Source organism: Macrotis lagotis, chromosome 2 (genome assembly GCF_037893015.1).
Source record: "Macrotis lagotis isolate mMagLag1 chromosome 2, bilby.v1.9.chrom.fasta, whole genome shotgun sequence".
Lineage (NCBI taxonomy): Eukaryota > Metazoa > Chordata > Mammalia > Peramelemorphia > Peramelidae > Macrotis > Macrotis lagotis.
In genome coordinates this window covers 93,774,942-93,793,266 of record NC_133659.1, presented here as the reverse complement: position 1 = coordinate 93,793,266, position 18,325 = coordinate 93,774,942, and the positions used below count along the sequence as shown (strand labels likewise).

Sequence of the window (18,325 nt, the reverse complement as noted above, 5' to 3'; positions counted from 1 at the left end):
CCAGTGAGATATACACCTTGGACTCAACATGTCCAAAAAAATAACAAACCCAATCAAACAAATAAGAAAACAGCTAAATATATGTAACTTCCAAAGTTTTCTATTCATTGTTAAGGTTATACCATCCTTTTAGCCATAATATTCTATAACTTTGGAGTCAACTTCAATTCTTTCCTTTCCCTTAGGTTCCTATATTTTGTTTTCTTAATTCTAACTTCAAAACATATTTTTACATCAACCTTCTATTTTGAAACAGATGATCACTGTTATAGGTCAGGTCTTCATCACTTGAACCTTATTCAAATATACTCTAAACTGGACTTTCATTCTCCTCTCTCATACACTAATCAAATAGTTTCCAAGTAATTATTCTAAACTATAGGCCTGATCATGTTGCTCCACTGCTCAAGATAATTTAATGGCTCCTATTTTCCTCTAGGATGCAATGAAAACTTTTCAACTTCACTGTCTGAATTTAGTATACTTGCTATGTTTATTTCACACAGCTTTCTTCTATATTTCACTGAAATTGATCCATGTGTTGTTGGCCAATTCTCATCATTCTATGATTCTTTCCTTTTTGTCCAGTTGATCCTCCACCCTTAGAATATATTCCTTCTTTAACTCTCTTAGAAACTTTGATTTCATTTAAGGCTTGACTCATGGGTTATCCTTTACCAGAGGACTTTTCCAAATCCCTTAATTGTTAGTACTTCCTCTTTCCCCCTCAAATTGTTGTTTAAATATTTATTTGTTTACATTTGATTCTTCATGTCAATTATAATCTTCTTGAAGGCAAATGTTTTTATGTATTTTCTCTTTTTAAAACTACCATATAGCACAGTAGTTTAGCTTATAGGTGTTTTATAAATACTTGAATTAGAATTATTTTATCATGTAATAGATACTCTTTCTTGGTTATTCAATAAGAAAATGTCAGTATTTGAAAAATTATATATTTCATAATTCAGATTAAAATAGTCAAATTAATTACTTTTCTGAGTAAATCTTTTTTATGGCTTCCTTAATATCGATAACAATTTGTTTCAAATAAATATGGTTTCAAATAAGGCTTACTCTCCACAATAATAGTGAAGTTGAGAAGAGAGGTGTGTTTTGTAGGAAAGACAGTAAGTTTATAAATATATATATATATAATGTATGTATATATACATGTATATATAAATTTGAGATGTCAATAATAATTCAGTTTGAAATATTCAATAGGAGATTTAGTTCTGGAGCTCAGAAAATAAGTTATTATTTTAGAATCTTTTTATATATAGACAATAACTGAACTTATGGTGGTTGATATGGGTGCCAAATAAGAGAGTTTAGAGCTATAAAAAGACCTAGCGTAGAGTCTTGGTCTAAAAATACAGTCAATGAATAGGATAGTAAGAAGTGGTCAGAAAAGAGAAGAATCAAGGAAGATCAGGGTCAAGATCTCTAACAGGAGAGGGTCATCAACTGTATCACAAATTCTGCAGATAGGGCAAGAAGGAAAAAGATTGAGAATTGACAATTGAGAGATATGAAGAAAATAGTATAATTTGTATAATAATAGTATAATTTCCTATCTTTAAACAGGAATTAAGATGGTGCCAGATAGTGAAGGAGTTTGAATGCCAAACAGAGAAGATACATGGTGGATATTAAAGTGTAGAATAGACTTAGCCCAGAAGGATCTAGAAACTTTCAATATTCTATATAAAAGTTGATAAAAAAAATCTCAACAAGTTTAGTGATTAAGAACTGAAGAGAAGGGAATATATCATAGATATTTTAAAGGTAGAAATCCCAAGATTTCACTGAGGTATTGGTTATGTGGGATGAGTGAAAGTATATCAAGGATAATGCTAAACTTGTAAGTATGGAGTAATGATGAGGATGACAATACTTTTAATGATAAAAGGGTATTTCATAAAGATAAATTGGTTAAAAAATCAATATTGTTATGTTTAGGATATATTGAGTTTTGAAACTTTTGGAGACACCTATTTAAGATATGAAAAAAGGAATTGTGGATATATAATTGTAGCCAAGAGAAATATTCATATTAGATTTGTAGATATATAGATATGGGAATATTCTTCATCAACATAATAATGAAACCCAAGGGAATTGCTGAGGTTATAATGAGTAGAAAGATAGGGCCCAAGAGAAAGGTTTATGAAAAATCCATGGTTCATTTTTGTGACATAGATGAAGAACCAGTGAAAGAGGCTAAGAAGTGATTGGAGAGATAAGAGGAGATCCAGGAGAGAGCAGTATCATAAAAACTCAGAGAATATTAAAAAATAGAAGGGGATCAAATTTGCCCCATATATTTAAAGAAAGGTAAGTAGCAGCATATTTTATCCCCAAAAGATTTGTGATATTTTTTTTGGTTGAGAAAATCCAAATGAGAATATTCTATGGACAATATAGATTTTCACTTCCTCTACAATCTACTGTCTTAAATAAAGTGGTGAATTAAGACCATATGAATCTAAAATGAATTCTTAGGGAAATGGATATGTCAGAAGCAGGATTTAAACTCTGAGTCAGTTCAAGTCTATCCATAGCACTCCTCTCTCCTCTTAATATTCATCTTTTTTGTTTGTTTTTGCAAGGCAATGGAATTAAAAGACTTGCCCATGGTCACACAGCTAATGAATAGTTAAATGTCTGAGGCCAGATTTGAATTTAGAACCTCTTAATTCCAGGATTGGTGCTCTATCCACTGCACCACCTGGCTACCCTTCAGTAATGGTCTTTTTGCCCTATCTCTGACACCTAGTAAATGAAATTACTTTATCAAAGCAAATGAGTAAAATTCAGACTTAAAAATTAAATCTTCCTAATCTAAAAGCTTCAATCTAATGGTATAAAAAGATTCAAATATTAGAATGAGCTGTTTGTGTGTGTGTGTGTGTGTGTGTGTGTGTGTGTGTGTGAGAGAGAGAGAGAGAGAGAGAGAGAGAGAGAGAGAGAGAGAGAGAGAGAGAGTTATTGTCATCCTTGGAAATCTTTAAGGAAGAAACCTTTTCTGGGTAATTCAATGATACATCATAAAATTAGGCCTGATGATCTACAAATCTCCTACTATCTTTATGATTCTAAAAAGTACGTGAATAGTATTTCTAAGCAATGCTCATCAAACATCCATACTTTATACTTAAATAAATGATGGCGTAAAGTTGTGGGATGTTCTTTATGTCTATCTTTGAAAAGCAAATAGTTTTTTTTTTAATCTGAGTGAAGCAGTTTAGAGATGGATATATGAATTTAAACTTATTTGACTTCTCAAAGTAACTTGGCAATAGTTTATTCAATCATAGACTACATTTTCCAAAACATTTGAGGACACTTTAACGTATGATTAGAGGATAACTAGTAAGCTCTTCTTTCTTCACTCTTTGAAACTATCTCATCTTGAAATTCATCTATCTCTTTTATTCCCTTGTCAGTGACATTTCTGAATATATTAAATAAGAAATAAGATAGCCCCTTCTAAATTTGTAAAAGAGTTCATAAACCCATTCTTAAGAGACTCATAAATCCATTTTACAAAAGCAGACTACTAAATGACTGATTTAAATGACTTTTTGAAAAATTCTGCAATGTTTCCCAATTTGCCTCAAAAATACAACATGAATAATTCCTTGATAAAAAATTGAGATTAAAATTGAGGCGAGTCATTCTCTTGTCTTTTTTTCTAGGAAAATGACCAAATTTATTCAAGTTATGGAATATGTCATCTGACATATTTTACAAACTGACATTCATGACCATAGATCATCAAGGAAGCAATACATGAAATAAATAAATTTTTAGAGCTTCTTTAGGAATAAAAATGGTTGCTCTCATTTCTGAGGCTGTCCTGAAATCTTTTGAAGAGAGTTATGGGACAGTCTTTATGTCCATCTTTGAAAAGCAAATAGCTATTATTATATGTATAGACTGGTTCAGAGATGGTGATATATGAATTTAAATTGATTTGACTTCTCAAAGTGACTTTGTAATGGTTTGTAGATTTACTAGACTTTATGGTAAAGTAATAAGGAATTAAGGTAATGGAGACAGAGGAAAAGCACTGTGGGAAGAGTGGAATTATAGTACAATTTGATCCTCCTTTACTATGAAGTAGATTTTTGCATAGTGAATAGAAACTTGACCTTGATGTCAACAGGATACAAATATAGGTACAAACCCTTTGATGTACACTTTCTGTGTGTGCTTTAGCATGTAACTTTACCTCTTAGATTCCTAGGCAATTCACTAAGACTATAAATTGCAGAGCAAGTGCCTATCTGCATTGAAAGAAGGGAACTCACTGGGAACCACCAATAGTGAAAAAAACCCCATAATTTCTATTAAAATAATCTTTATTAGTGAAAAAGAAATACAAAAATACCAGAATTATATGAAATGCAGTGCATGTCTAAAGAATTTTGAGCAAGATAGCAGAGTCTAATCAGTGTGAGCATCTTGCCATTTTCCTTATCATCCCATGCTTTTCATATTAGGATTAATGATCCTAAAGACCTAGACTTCCTAAATTTTGCCTTTCCCCAACTTTGTAGAGAAAATATGCTTAGCATTGGAATTCATCCACATTGACCTTACTGAGTCCCAGAATGTTAAATCTTGCTTCATGCCTTAGAGATATCCACCAAAAGATCAGAGCCTAACCCACATAGGGATTTTCCCTCCTGTCATATCAACTGCACATAGTAGACTCCCCCCCCCAATTTCCTACTTGACTATTGTTTCAGGAAATAAGAATCAAATTAGTCTCATCATTGTTATTACAAAGAGTATGATAATCCATCTCCCTGTGTTTCCATTCTCAATCCCTGTGATTTCTAAACCAAAGCTCCTATGACTTTCAACTATGAATTTTATTTCCCCTCTCCCCATATAGTAGAGTGTAGGGCAAATGATTGTCTCAGTTCATTTGTATCTTTGAGGCCTGAAAAATAATGTAGCATTTTCAAAGCAATTTACAATATTTTTCTATTTTATTCTCATAAGAATCTGGGTAGACGGGTCCTATTATTATCCTAATTTTAACAATTAAGAAAGTGAGGCAAGCAAAGTGACTTGGCTAGGATCACACAGCAAATAAGTGTCTAAGACCAGATTTGAACTCAAGAAGATGAATCTCTGTCTCTAGCCCAGTTCTATTCACTGCCTTACATTTTGCTATTTAAAGGATGAGACTTACTAAATTTGGAAAAGTTTATTGCCAAGTTGAATGCATAGTAATGGCATTAGTGGAGAGAATAACCATGTTGATGAAATCTTAGATTCTGGAAATATTGATGTAGTACTAAATATTTTTTTGTGAACTCAATATGCTCCAAGGATACAAAGCTGATCCTGTTGTGCAGGAGCTCAGAGATACATCCACACATATTATTTCTATATATATATTCTGCAAAAAATAGAATTAAATTACCCTGTTGGTCCAGGTCAACCATTTTGCTTATGACTTGCATAACAAGTAAGGATGAGAATTAGTATTACTTCTTATTTTGTACCTAATATTTTCCTTTCAAAAGTTCTCATAATGGGGTTAAAGATTGTTTTGAAGGCAAGTTGTTTTAGCCAATACTTTCTATTGAGGAAATCAATTTGAAAATAAAATTATGTTATATAAAATAATAAAACATTTTGAAACATGTCAATTTTACATGGTTATTTAAATCTTGACTTGTACTATATATTGATTTAGGGAGTTGCTTAATGATTAATATAACCTAGGTAATAAATTCTGGTTTTAGAGTACTTTATTCTATTTCCCTCTTAGCAGGACTTATTCAAAATGATACTAATTAGAGAGTAAGAGTGATATGGTAAATCTATTTCCCTGGTATGAGAGTGGGGAATTCATTTGTTCATCAATTAATCAACAACAATTTATTAAGTATATATTCTGTGTAAGTCACAGTACAAGATAAAACTATAAAATTGAAGAGTTCTTTTACTGAAAAACATTGGAGAAGGCAATGTGTACATAGACAAATAAATGCAACCATATAAAGTAGACATAATGCAAATATGTGTCACATACTAAATGCAAGGCAAAATTTTTGAGAAAGAATCTGTGAATTGTGGGTACCATTAAAGACTTCATTTAAGAAGCATCACTTAAAAACAATTATTTAGAAAATGAAGGATTCTAAGAGGAAAAGATGAGTTAGAAATGGATTCTGAACAGGCTGGACAATCAGTACAATGATACAGATATTGAATATATTATAAATCATGTGTAAGAATCAAATAGGACAGTATAATTAAGCAACATAATATAAGAAAGGAATTACTATTTTAATTGATATTTTATTTTATTTTCCAATTACATGTTATGAAAATTTTTCAACATTCATCCACAAGCATATGTATATTTTTAGGTTACATATTTTCCTTCCATCGTCCCTTCCCACCCACCTCCCCTCAGCAGCAAACAATCAGATGAATATTATACAAACACATTTGTGTTTAATGTTTATAGATTAGTCATTTTCATTATGAGAAATTAGGATTAAGGGAAAAGAAATAAAGCCATGAAATAGTAAAGAAATGCATGAGAGATTTTGAAAAAATGTGATGTACATTCAGATTCTGAAGGATTTTTCATTTTTTGTTTTGTTTGGTTTTTCTTCCTTTGGGTGAGGATACCATTGGCCATAGCCAGTCTCCCAGGGCAGTCCTAGCTTTCTGAACTTTATCATTAAAGCTGTTCAACTCACAATGTTGTTGTTAATGTGTACAATGTTCTCTTGGTTCTGCTCCCTTTGTTCAGCATCAGTTCCTGTAACTCATTCCATTCATGGTTTCTTATAGAAAAATATTATTCCATATTATTCATTGTAATTGTGTTCATGCAGTTTCTGGATTTGCTTTAGGAGTTTTTAATGTTGCCTGTACTTTATTTATTCATTCATTTACTTACATTGCTAAAATAGTCTTATTTTAAAAGTAAATATAATCCACTCTCCCTGCAGAATGATAGAGAAACCTCACCCCCCAAAAAAAAAGTGAGAGAAAAAGAAAAAAAATTGTACTTTAGTCTGTTTTCAGATAACCTCATTCTGTATTTGGGATGAATTGCAATCTTTATCATAAGTTAAGTAGAGAAATTATTTCAATATCCCCCCTCCATAGCTACTATTGCTAACTGTAGTTCCCCCCCTTTCCTTCCTACTTCCATTTATTCTATTCTCTCTCTCTCCTTTCACCTTGTCCCTCCTCAAAAGTGTATTGTGGGCCAGACAAGTGCCACAGCAGAAAGAGCACTGGTCCTGAAGCCGGAGAATCCGAGCTCAAATCTGTGTGACTTTGGGTGAGGCACCCAGCCCCACTGCCTTTCAAAAAAAAGTGTGTTGTATATGATTACCCTCTCCCAAGATCTTCCCTCTTCTCTATCACCTATCCCCCACTCCCTACCCCCATCACCCCCTTTCTCATATCCCCTTCCTCTTGCTATTTCTCTGTGGTAAGATAAATTTCTATATCCTATTGAGTGTGAATGTTGTTTTCTCTTTGAACTTTTTTCAATAAGAATGAAGGCTTACTCATTCCCCTAACCTTCCCCCTTTCCACTCCACTGCAAAAGCTTTTTCTTGACTCTTTCATGTAAAAAATCTTAGCCCATTCTGCCTCTCATTTCCCTTTCTCCCAGAACTTTCCTTTTTCATCCATTGACTCCATCTTTCTAATATATCATACCTTAATATTCAGCTATCTCCTGTGCTTTGTCTTTCATATATTCCTTCTAACTGCTCTGACAATTGACATTGTTCAGTTAAATTATCAGTGTCATATTCCCATACAGAAATACAAGCAGTTCAACATTATTAAATCACTCATAAATTGCCTATTCTGTTCACTGTCTCTATGCTTCACCTGAGTCCTCAATTTGCAGATCAAATTTTCTATTCAGCTCTGGTCATTTCAACAGGAAAATTTAAAATTGCCCTATTGGATGTCTATTTTATCCCCTGGAAGAGCATGTTTAGTTTTGCTGAGTAGTTGATTCTTGGTTGTAAACCAAGCTCTTTTGTTCTCTAGAATATCAAATTCCAATCCCTATGAGCCCTTAATGTAGACACTGCTAAATCCTGTGTAATCCTGACTGTATGTCATATTTGAATTGTTTCTTTCTAGTTGTTTGTAATATTTTTCTATGACTTGGGAGGTCTGGAATTTGGTCATAACATTTCTGGGAGTTATTTATTTTGAGGGTGGATCTCTTTCAGAAGGTGAAGGTGTTTCTAGGATATTAGGGCAATTTAACTGTAGAAATACTTTAAAAATGAAGTCAAGGCTCTTTTCCTGGTCAGATTTTCAATAATTTTTAAATTGTCTCTTCTAGATCTGTTTTCTAGTTCAATTGTTTTTCCCAATGAGATAGTTCACGTTTTCTTCTAGGTTTTCATTCTTTGGGTTTTGTTTTATTGTTTCTTGATTCCTCACAAAGTCATCACTTTCCCCTTAGCTCCATTCTACATTTGGAGGAGTTGTTTTCTTCTGAGAGTTTTCTTATCTTCTTTTCCACCTGTCTAATTTTATATTTAAAAGAGTTCTCCTCATTAACCTTTTGCACTGCTTTTTACTTTTGACCAAAACTGATGTGTAACATGTCATTTTCTCCTGCATTTCTTGGTATATTCTTCACCAAGTTGCTGATTTGATTTTCATGATTTTCCTGCATTGATCTTATTTCTTTTCCCAATTTTTCCTCTACCTTCTTTACTTGTTTTTCAAAACTCTTTTTTGATCTCTTGCAGAACCTGAGACCATTTCCTATTTTTCTTGGACACTTTAGATACAGAAACTTTGACTTTGTTATCTTCTGAGTGAGAGTTTTGATCCTTCATGGGACCAAAATAATTAACTATGGTTAGGTTCTTTTTTTCTGTTTACTCAGTTCCCCAGCCTGTGCCCTAGCCCTGGTTTTGAGGTGTTCCCCAAGCTTTTGAGTGTTATTGGGACATAACTCCCACCCCCCAGGGGCCTCAATTCCTTCAGTGTCTTATGAGAGACTCTGACTGCTCTCTTGCCTGTGCTCTGGTGTTTCTCTCTTCTTCCCTGTAACCATGAGAAGGGTCCCTGTTCTGCTGTGGCAATAGGGATCCTAGACTATGATCTGGATCTGGACAAAGCATCAGAGACCTGTTCCAGAGATAGTGGGGAAATCACAACAGTCTCTCCCCACCCCCCTTACCTTCCATAGGTTGAGCATTCTGGGAGCAGCTGCCTGGTAGCTCCCTGCTGGGTGATTCCTCAGGACTGCTTCCATTTACAGAATTGGGGCTGCACTTACTTGGCTCCATGCTCACTCGGGCAGAATTTTCCCACTGATCTTCCAAGTTGTGCTTGGTGATCCCTGTGTTTGGTTGTCTGGAAATTGCTTCCTCCAACATGAACTCAAGGCATCCCCAGGGACCCAGGTGCCCCATAGGCTGTTGTTGGAAGGCTGGACCTCTTTTGTTCCCAAGCTGGATGACCTTGGCTATGCTACCACTGCTCCTTCTGACCCTGTTGGAACAGAGCCTTCCCACAGATCTTCCAGATTATCTTGGACTGGAGAATTGTTTTATTGTATCTTTCTGTAGGACCTGTTTTTTCTAAAATTTTGTTTCAGATATAATTTTAAGGTTTTTGTAATATTTTGAAAGAGATATTCTGGAAATTCCTGCTTTAATGCCACCATCTTGGCTCCACTTCTGAAGATCTCTCTCTTAAGAACTTTACAATTGATTGTAAGTTATGGGAGACACCGGCTCCATTCCACTTAGCATTGGATGCCCTCATCAGAGAAAGTGTTAAGCCTTAAAAGCAAAGCAGAATTAAAATAGGCCAATGGAAACTGAGAAACATAAGTTCAGAGCAAACACCCCTGCTTTTCATCTGGGCTTTTTGTCTCAAATATAGTGATGTCATGTTGGACCTCTTCAGTTGAAACATAAGAACCAACCATACCCATAACCTCTAAATTCAATCTCTTCAATTATATTTAATCCTTTAACTATTCTAAGGAATATGTAATTCTCAAGAATTAAAGTGCTTTATCTTCCCTTATAGAGTTGTATAAAATGTGATTTTCTTGACTGAGATTTGTTTTGTTTTGTTTTCTTCCCTTTTACTTTTCATTTTCATGCATCTCTTGATTCTTTTATTTGGAAATTAAATTCTCTGTCAAATTCTTACCTTTTTTATCCAGAAATTTTGGAAGTCCTCTATTTCACTGAACATTCATCTTTTCCCCTGACAGAATATGCTGAATTTTGTGGGGTAGTAAATTCTTGATTGTTAATCCAAGGCCCTTTTCCCCTCAATAGATGTAATTCCAGGTTCTCCAATCCTTCATTGTTGAAGCTGATAAGTCCTATGTATATGTAATTGTGTTTCCTTTGTATTTAAATTGCTTCTTTTTTGCAGCTTGAAGTATTTTCTCCTTTATTTGATAATTCTGGAATTTGCCGATAACCATTGAAATTTTTATCCTGGGGTCTTTTTCTGGAGGAGTTCTGTGTATTTTTTTCATTGGATGTTCTGTCATATTACTCTAGCAGATTTGGACAATTTTCTCTGATAATTGCTTGCAAGAAGTTTTCCAGGTTCTTTTTTTTTAATCTAGGCTTTCTGGTAGTCCAATAATTCATAAATTATCTGTACTGGATCTATTTTCCATGTCATTTGTTTTTCCTAAAAGGTACTTAGTGTTTTCTTCAATTTTTCAGCCTTTTTAGTATGTTTGATGAAATCTTGCAGTCTTGTAGATACATTGGGTTTCTATTTATTCAATTTTAATTTTTAATATTTAATTTTCTTTAGTTAATGTTTGTATTTCCTTCTCCATTTGGTTGATTTTACTTTTTTGCTGAATTCCATTCCTTTTCCAGTTGGTCAATTTTCATTTTTGAAGAGTTACATTCTTTTTACAGGTAATTATGTTTACTTTTAAAGGACTTGATTAATAATTTTGTTGTATAACTCTCATTTCTTTTTTCCATTCTTCTTATTCTTCTCTTCTTTGGTTTTTAGATTCTTTTTAAAGTTCTTCTATGAGCTTTTGAATTTGAGTCCAATTTATAGACTTTTTTAAGACTTCATAATATAGGTAATTTTTCACTATTTTCTTTTTTTGAGGTAACATCGTTGTCATCTTTATCTGAATAGTAGCTTTCCATAGTGAGTGCCCATTTAACTTTTCTGCTCACCTTGAAATTTCTGAGCTCTAATGCTGGGGTGTTGGAAGTACATATACTCAAAATTTTTCTGCTATGGCTGGGCTTTGATTCCTGGCTTGCTGTTAGCCAAGATGTTGCCTATGTAGTCCAGACATGTATTTGCAGAGGTTTGTTTTCTCCCTTATTGTCCAGATTCTGCCTATGAAGTGGTTTGTTACCAATCCAGTCCTATCTTTTGCCCAGGGTTCCCAGGATTCAGACTTTGTTTGGGTTTGGGATCCTCCCTGATAACTTGCTATATAGCTGCTGGGACCTCTGCTGTTGTCAAGCTGTCAAGACATGGATTGTAGTATGGCTAAAATCTTTCCACTGGCTTTCCCTGCACTTCTGCCTTTATGGGCTTTACTTCCTGTTTCCTCTCAAAGAGACAAAGAGACTTTCTCTGAAGATACTCCACCATGTCTACCATTGAAAACTTTGGATCTTATCTTTTTTTTTTTTTGGTGGGATATGTAGCTTTAATGTCTGTGCAGAGATTTCATTTAGCTTTGTGTATAGAAGACTCCAGCAGCATGTGAGATTCATTTGGCCACCTTGACTCTGTTCTCCCTCATCCCCAACTAGTCTTAAAACTAAGAAGTCCTGGAGGGAAGTAGTATTTAATGAAGTTTAAAGATAGGTTGGGGCTAGGTTGAAGAAGTCTTTAAAAGATAAACAGAGAGTGAATTTACAATTTCAGCCTAGAAGCAATAGGGAGGCATGGAGTGTATCTCTTAAGGTAGTAAACATAGCTAATACTGTACTTTAGGAAATTCACTTTGGTAGCTTTGTAGAAAATACAATGGAAAATAGAAAACTAAGCAGGAATATCAGGAATATCAATTACATGTATTACTATCATTAAGGTGATCAGGAATAGTTTTTTTTTTTACTATTGAGTTGACTTTATTTATTAATTCACAAACTGAACCACAGATAAACTGGTAATTTCTCTATGAACTATCACGTCAGTATCTAGATAGCTTTTGTTCAGAGCATGGCTGAAGCAGACAAGATTCAAAAGATCCAGGTTAAAAATATAAATAGTTTCATATACTATAAAAGGTCTAAAGATGTACATGGTTTTGATATAAGCAGTTTTTGTAGATAAACCTATGGATTGTTCTATATATAAAGATAAATATAGAAAGATATATCAAAAATCTTGTCTTTTTCCTTTATCCTAACAATTTATCTCATATTCATCCTGCTTTTTTTCCTTGCAAGAACTCTACCCTCAGTGGGAATTTATCAAGTCATTGAGAGAGAAATTGTAGAGAAAATAGAATAGGACATTAGAGTCATGAAATATATCTACAGTAAGTGGTCATAATATTGAAAATAAATCAGCAAAAGAGACTTAAAGGGGAATAGCAGACAGACATATAGGATGAGAAACAAGTGAGAGCAATGTCATGAAAACCCAGAGAGGAAAGAGTTAAAGGAAAAGTTGAGGTGGGAACACCCCTGTGGGAGTTTGGAGGAAGTCTAGAATAGAGACTGGAGAGGAATCATGAAGACACTGACCTGGGTTCTTTCCTTAAGATGAAGGTATTTAGAGAAATCAGGCAATCAGAGGTAGGGACTACAGGTGTGGCATAAACTTATGGAGTGAGAAGACAAATGTTAACAGTAACAGATGTTGCAGAGAGGTTAGAGTTAAGAAGTATAATGACTGAGAAATGATTTGGTAAGAGATCCTTGGTAACTTTGGAGAATAATTCTAGTTGAGTATTAAAGTCAGTGCCACAATAACAGCATTTTGAGAAGTAAGTGAGAGCAGAGGACATGGAGGCAAATGACTATGAAAGGGAACTGACACAGAATAAAAGATTGTTAGGATGTTAGTGTTTAGTTTGGGTTCACTTGTACTTTGTTTTGTATTTCAGAAAAGGGATCAGATTGGCATACTTCTAGGTAAGGAGGAGGAAACAGTAGATAGGAAAAGACTAAACATTAAGAAGTGGATGGGGATCACTTATGGAGACAATATACTGGAGATGCTATGAAGGAAGGAACTGAGGTTTTGAACTTGGGGAAGAATAGACACCTTTTCCCAAGAAACTAGTAAAGAAGAAAAAATAAAGGATTATGTCAAAGTGTTTTTTGAAAAATAGGAAAGGAATTATAGATTAGTTTTGGTGATAGCTACCATTGATGGAATCACAGCTTTAGACCACAACAAACAAATTTCCTAGTCACAGTTAAATAGGTAGAAAATAATGTGTGTGTGTGTATACATATATATATATGTCATATGTAAATACTACACAATTGTGTCCGATTAATATCTATGAAAGTGCAAGCTGTAATTAACTGTAATTTGAAGCTTTAATCTATCTGAAAGTTAATTTTGTGTGTGTGTGTGTGCACGCACATACGCTCACCTCTTGCTCAATCAGAGTTGACAGATGTGATTTCATGTTTGATTTCTAAATGACCTACCTAGGTACTGAGCAGTTAGCATAGGGTATTATGTACATCATAATGAACTCAGTCAGTTTGATTAAATGTTAGGAATCAATGTAACAACTCTCAATTTACCAAAATTTAATTAATCTATATGTGCAAGGTTAGTACCCTTTCTTCTTCAATTGTAGACGGTGGGAAAAAAATCCTAGTCCAGACCAATAGTAGATTAACTGCACCTAATATTCTTCTTCCACTTACTCCTTACAAAAAGATAATCAGATATAAGGGTAGATGGCTATTGCATCTGGGTTCTTGATCAGTGTGCTCATTTCAGGGTGCTCATCCCATCATCCATCCAAGACCTTCTATTCTTGTGGGACTAGAGAATCATATATTTGCATGCTTATGGATATAATCTGTCCAAAACTATTTTCATTGTTTATGTTCCTTCTGGACATCCCCTCAACCATGATCTACTCACAATGCTTTCTTTAGTCAGAAAATTAATTCATTAAAACTTTTATTGATTTTATTTTCCTGATAAGAAATGTAGGATTTGTGAAAGAAAGCAGATTTTATCTAATAACTTATAAATCAGTGATAGGCTCTTAAAGAAATAATGAAATTTAGTAATAAAAATTTATACCAGCCAAATTAATAGATTTTCCAATTATTTTCCCTTTGAACTTTAATTATATTTAATTTTAAAGGCTGAATATGAAATATCATCATATATTGCCATAAAACATTGGAAATTGTTTTTTAAAGTCTATTCCCTCATATATATATATATATATATATATATATGAGGGAAGCCATTATAACAACAAATACACAAAAACCAGAGTGCATGATAAATAATGAATATGTGTGCTAAAAGCTAACAATTGGGAAAGCAATTTGTGAAAATATATATTCTAGATATTAAAATATGTATTCTGTGTTTTAAATATACAAAAATGAATATCTGTCCTAACTAAAATTTGCCTGCCACTAATATTTCATTTGCTTTAGTCATTTAAAAAAATTAATGATAATAGTATGCTTAATTAAATATGATAGTAGAAAATTTTTAATTCAGAAATGAAATATCTCAGGTTTCTTTGTTTCAAATGTCCATTCAGCAATGTTGCCAAGTGATTTTCTCATTATGAGACAACACTATAATTTAGCCATTTGAACCTGTAAAGAAGACCAAGTCTTCTCTTTCAATGAGTAAAGATATTTTACTTGTCCAAAATTCAAAAGCTCTGTTTCCAAAAACATTTTTAGTAGCAGAAGTGTAAGAAGTGTTAATTGTTTTTTTCCTCTTTGAGTAGATATTCTCATTATTAGCTGTGCAATTTTGCCAACATGCAAGTGCTCAATATTCTCTTAAATAAAGACTATGATTATATATATATATATATATATATGTGGGGAGAGAGAGAGAGAGAGAGAGAGAGAGAGAGAGAGAGAGAGAGAGAGAGGGAGAGAACGAGCTGGTGCTTTAACCACTGCACCACCTAGCTGTCCCATGATAATATTTTATAAAAATCTTTATTTCAAAAGAACTAAGTGTTAACATTAATTTCATTTTACAGTCACAAATATCAATCAGTGTGGAAGACTGGGAAGACACCAAAGATACCAAAGAACAAAGTCACCGGAACAACCATCGCAATTCCACATCTAGTGACCAATCAGACCACCCGCTCCTGAGGAGAAAGAGCATGCAGTGGGCGCGTCGACTCAGTAGAAAAGTTCCAAAACACTCTGGTAAAACTGCTGAAAAAATAAGTCAACAGCGACTGAACCTGTATAGGAGATCGGAAAGGCAGGAACTTGCTGAACTGGTGAAAAACAGAATGAAACACCTGGGTCTCACTACAGTAGGATATGGTATGATCTTTAAAAATACATATATATTTTGTGGACTTAATTTTTTTTGCCCTTTTTTGAATCTTTTCAGAGAGCTGTAAATAAATCAAGTAATTTAAGAGGGTTTCAAATAGAAAAATTTAATTATCTTTTTAAATTTGGTTTTATTTTTGTCTTATAGTTCAAGAGGCATGGATTTTGGAAAGGTTTTATCCTCTTAAATATAGTTCTTTTCCTTCATGTGTATAAACATTCACTATAATAATCAAAACCATTGTATCTGAAGTATTGGGCAACAAAATGTTTCTGTAAACTCTAAATTAATTAGGATGGCAATTTGAAATTTGCTTAGGCTAATTTGTCAGAATTCTTCTAAATGTGCTTCTGTGTATTTGAGACCTAACAGCAAGAGTTTTGGACCTGGAGTGATATAATGAAAATGACAAATCTGGATGACCAAATATTGTGCTCTCAATTTTAGCTCACCCTTGTAACAATTTTCCTGAGATAATTCAAAGATGACGTTACTATGGCCTCCCCCTCTCCCAAGAAAAAAAATATTAAGGTGGCAATTGAGAATAATTCAAATGAAAACTATTTAATTGACATATAATTATTTCACACTTGAAGATCAGTAAAGGACATATTAAAGAAATCATGACAATGAAACATTTTCTTTATATGGACATGTATGTGTATGAATGCATCATTCAGAAACTGATGAATTTATGATGTCATAAGTGGGGTAAGCCTTCCATCAATATAAATTTTAACTTATCCCTATCTTTTCATGTTAGCCAGTTCTTCATATCTTTCCATAAATTCTTCATAGAAGAAACCAACATGCTGGAGCACTGTTTCTCACTCTCTCCTTTAATTTCATGCTTACCCCTGAAATTAGGCAAACTTTCTAATATCTCTCATTCTTTCCAATTTATTTATCTTCCTACCTTTCCTCTAACCCTATATCTTCATGATGATATCTTAGAAGATATTTCTTTTTAAACATTGATCATGTTCTCCAGCCTGTGTCTCTCAATGGACTTTTGAGTCTCTTGAAACATTAATCCTTCTGTAATTATCCTGTTTAATGGTAAACAGATAGGTAGTGCATTGAATGGAGTTAGAAATCTTACTAGTTGTATGTCTATGGACAAGTCACCTCTCTTAATCTAAATTATTTATCTGTAAAATGGGAATCTTCAATGATTATTGGAAGGAAGAAATGAAATAAAAAATGTAAAATACTACAACTATTAAGGTTTTATAAAATGCTAGGTATTATTAATAGTCATTTAATATAAAACTACTAACAAAACTTGATGTTTTTTTGAAATTTTGGTTTAGGATTAAAGAGCACAACATTATATTGCCTTTTAGTATACATTTATTCTGATATTCTGAATGTCTTTTGTTCAAGCCTAGTCAATCTTCCCATTTTTAAGAGTTGATGATTTGAAACAGCTATTTTAAAACTAAACTAGCAATTTCTTTTTCTTTTTTAATTTTTACAAGGTAGTGGGGCTAAAGTGACTTGCCCATGGTTACACAGTCAGGTGTCTGAGCTAGATGAACTCAGGTCCTACTGATGCCAGGACTGGTACTGTGCCACTTAGCGGACCCTAGAAATTTCTTTTTAAAAGTTTATTTATTTATTTTTTACTTGCTTGCAAAGATAGTTTCCAAATTCATTTCTGGAAGATCTTGAGTTCCACATTTTCCTGCTTTCCTCCCTTTCCTCTACCCTTCCCATGACAGTGAATTATCTGACATATATTATAAATGCACAATCATGTTGAGCATATTTCCATATTAGTCATGTTGTGAAAAAAAGAATCAGAATAAAAGGGAAAAACATGTCAGTGGAAAAAATGTGAAACAAATTTTAAAAAATGAAAATAGGATGCTTTCTACATTCAAACTCTATAGATTTTTCTCTAAATGCAGATGGACTTTTCCATCAAAGATTTTTTAGAATTGTTTTTGTTTATTGAACTACTGAGAGAAATTAAGTCTATCATTGGTGATCATCACACAATTATACTAACAATTCAATGGATTAATTTTAGCTGTTCTTAATGTACATAATACTTCCTGTTTTTTCCTCCTAATTTAGCATCAGTTTTTGATCCTGATTCTAATTGATGCTCTCAATTCCTATAGGCAATTAATGCTGAAATGATCCTAAATCAGTGACTCACTTTTCTTCTTCCTGTTAAAATAGAGACAAAATTGCTCTGCTATTATCTGGAACTTGACAGACTGTTACTTGTAAGCAAGAGACACCATAATTGAAATCAATGGATCTGTGGTCTTTGTATATAACTCAGGTTCAGCAAAGTTTTTGAAAGAATAACAATAAACTTTGACCTATCCCCAAAATCCTTAAATAGAAAAATACAAATAAATATATTAATAATATATTCTGAAATTCTATTCTCTTGTTATGTTTCTTGCTTCTACAGAAAAGTTGGTAGGATGTTATATGTAATTATTATGACTAATTTGTAGTGTAACAAGTCAATTTTACCTTCCTACATGGAGGAACAACCAATACTTATGAACTTTTTCCAGTTACAATGGAAAGTAGAAAGAAATGGTGCTAGTTTAAAAACACTTAATAGAGGCATTAGAGATAGGAATGGACCTAGGTAAAAATATAAGATTGAGTTTTTTAGTTACCTTCTCATTTTCTTGCTTTTCACCTAAACCTTTCATCATTTTCTTGCTTCCATAATACAGAGGGAAAAATAGAATATTTGCCTATCTTGGAGTTCAGATGTTCAAATTCTATTCTTGATGCTAGCCTATGTGACCCCATGAAAAAT

General features: G+C 33.2%; 1 protein-coding gene across 2 annotated transcripts in view; it reads left to right on the top strand.

Moving 5' to 3' along the window:
- Window positions 1-18,325, top strand: part of KCNT2 (potassium sodium-activated channel subfamily T member 2) — a 537,465-nt gene that overhangs the window by 484,097 nt on the left and 35,043 nt on the right. For both annotated transcript variants that reach the window (XM_074222275.1, XM_074222274.1), the window contains one exon: window positions 15,221-15,518. In XM_074222275.1, coding sequence (XP_074078376.1) covers window positions 15,221-15,518 — 298 coding nt within the window. The remainder of the gene's footprint in view (window positions 1-15,220; window positions 15,519-18,325) is intronic.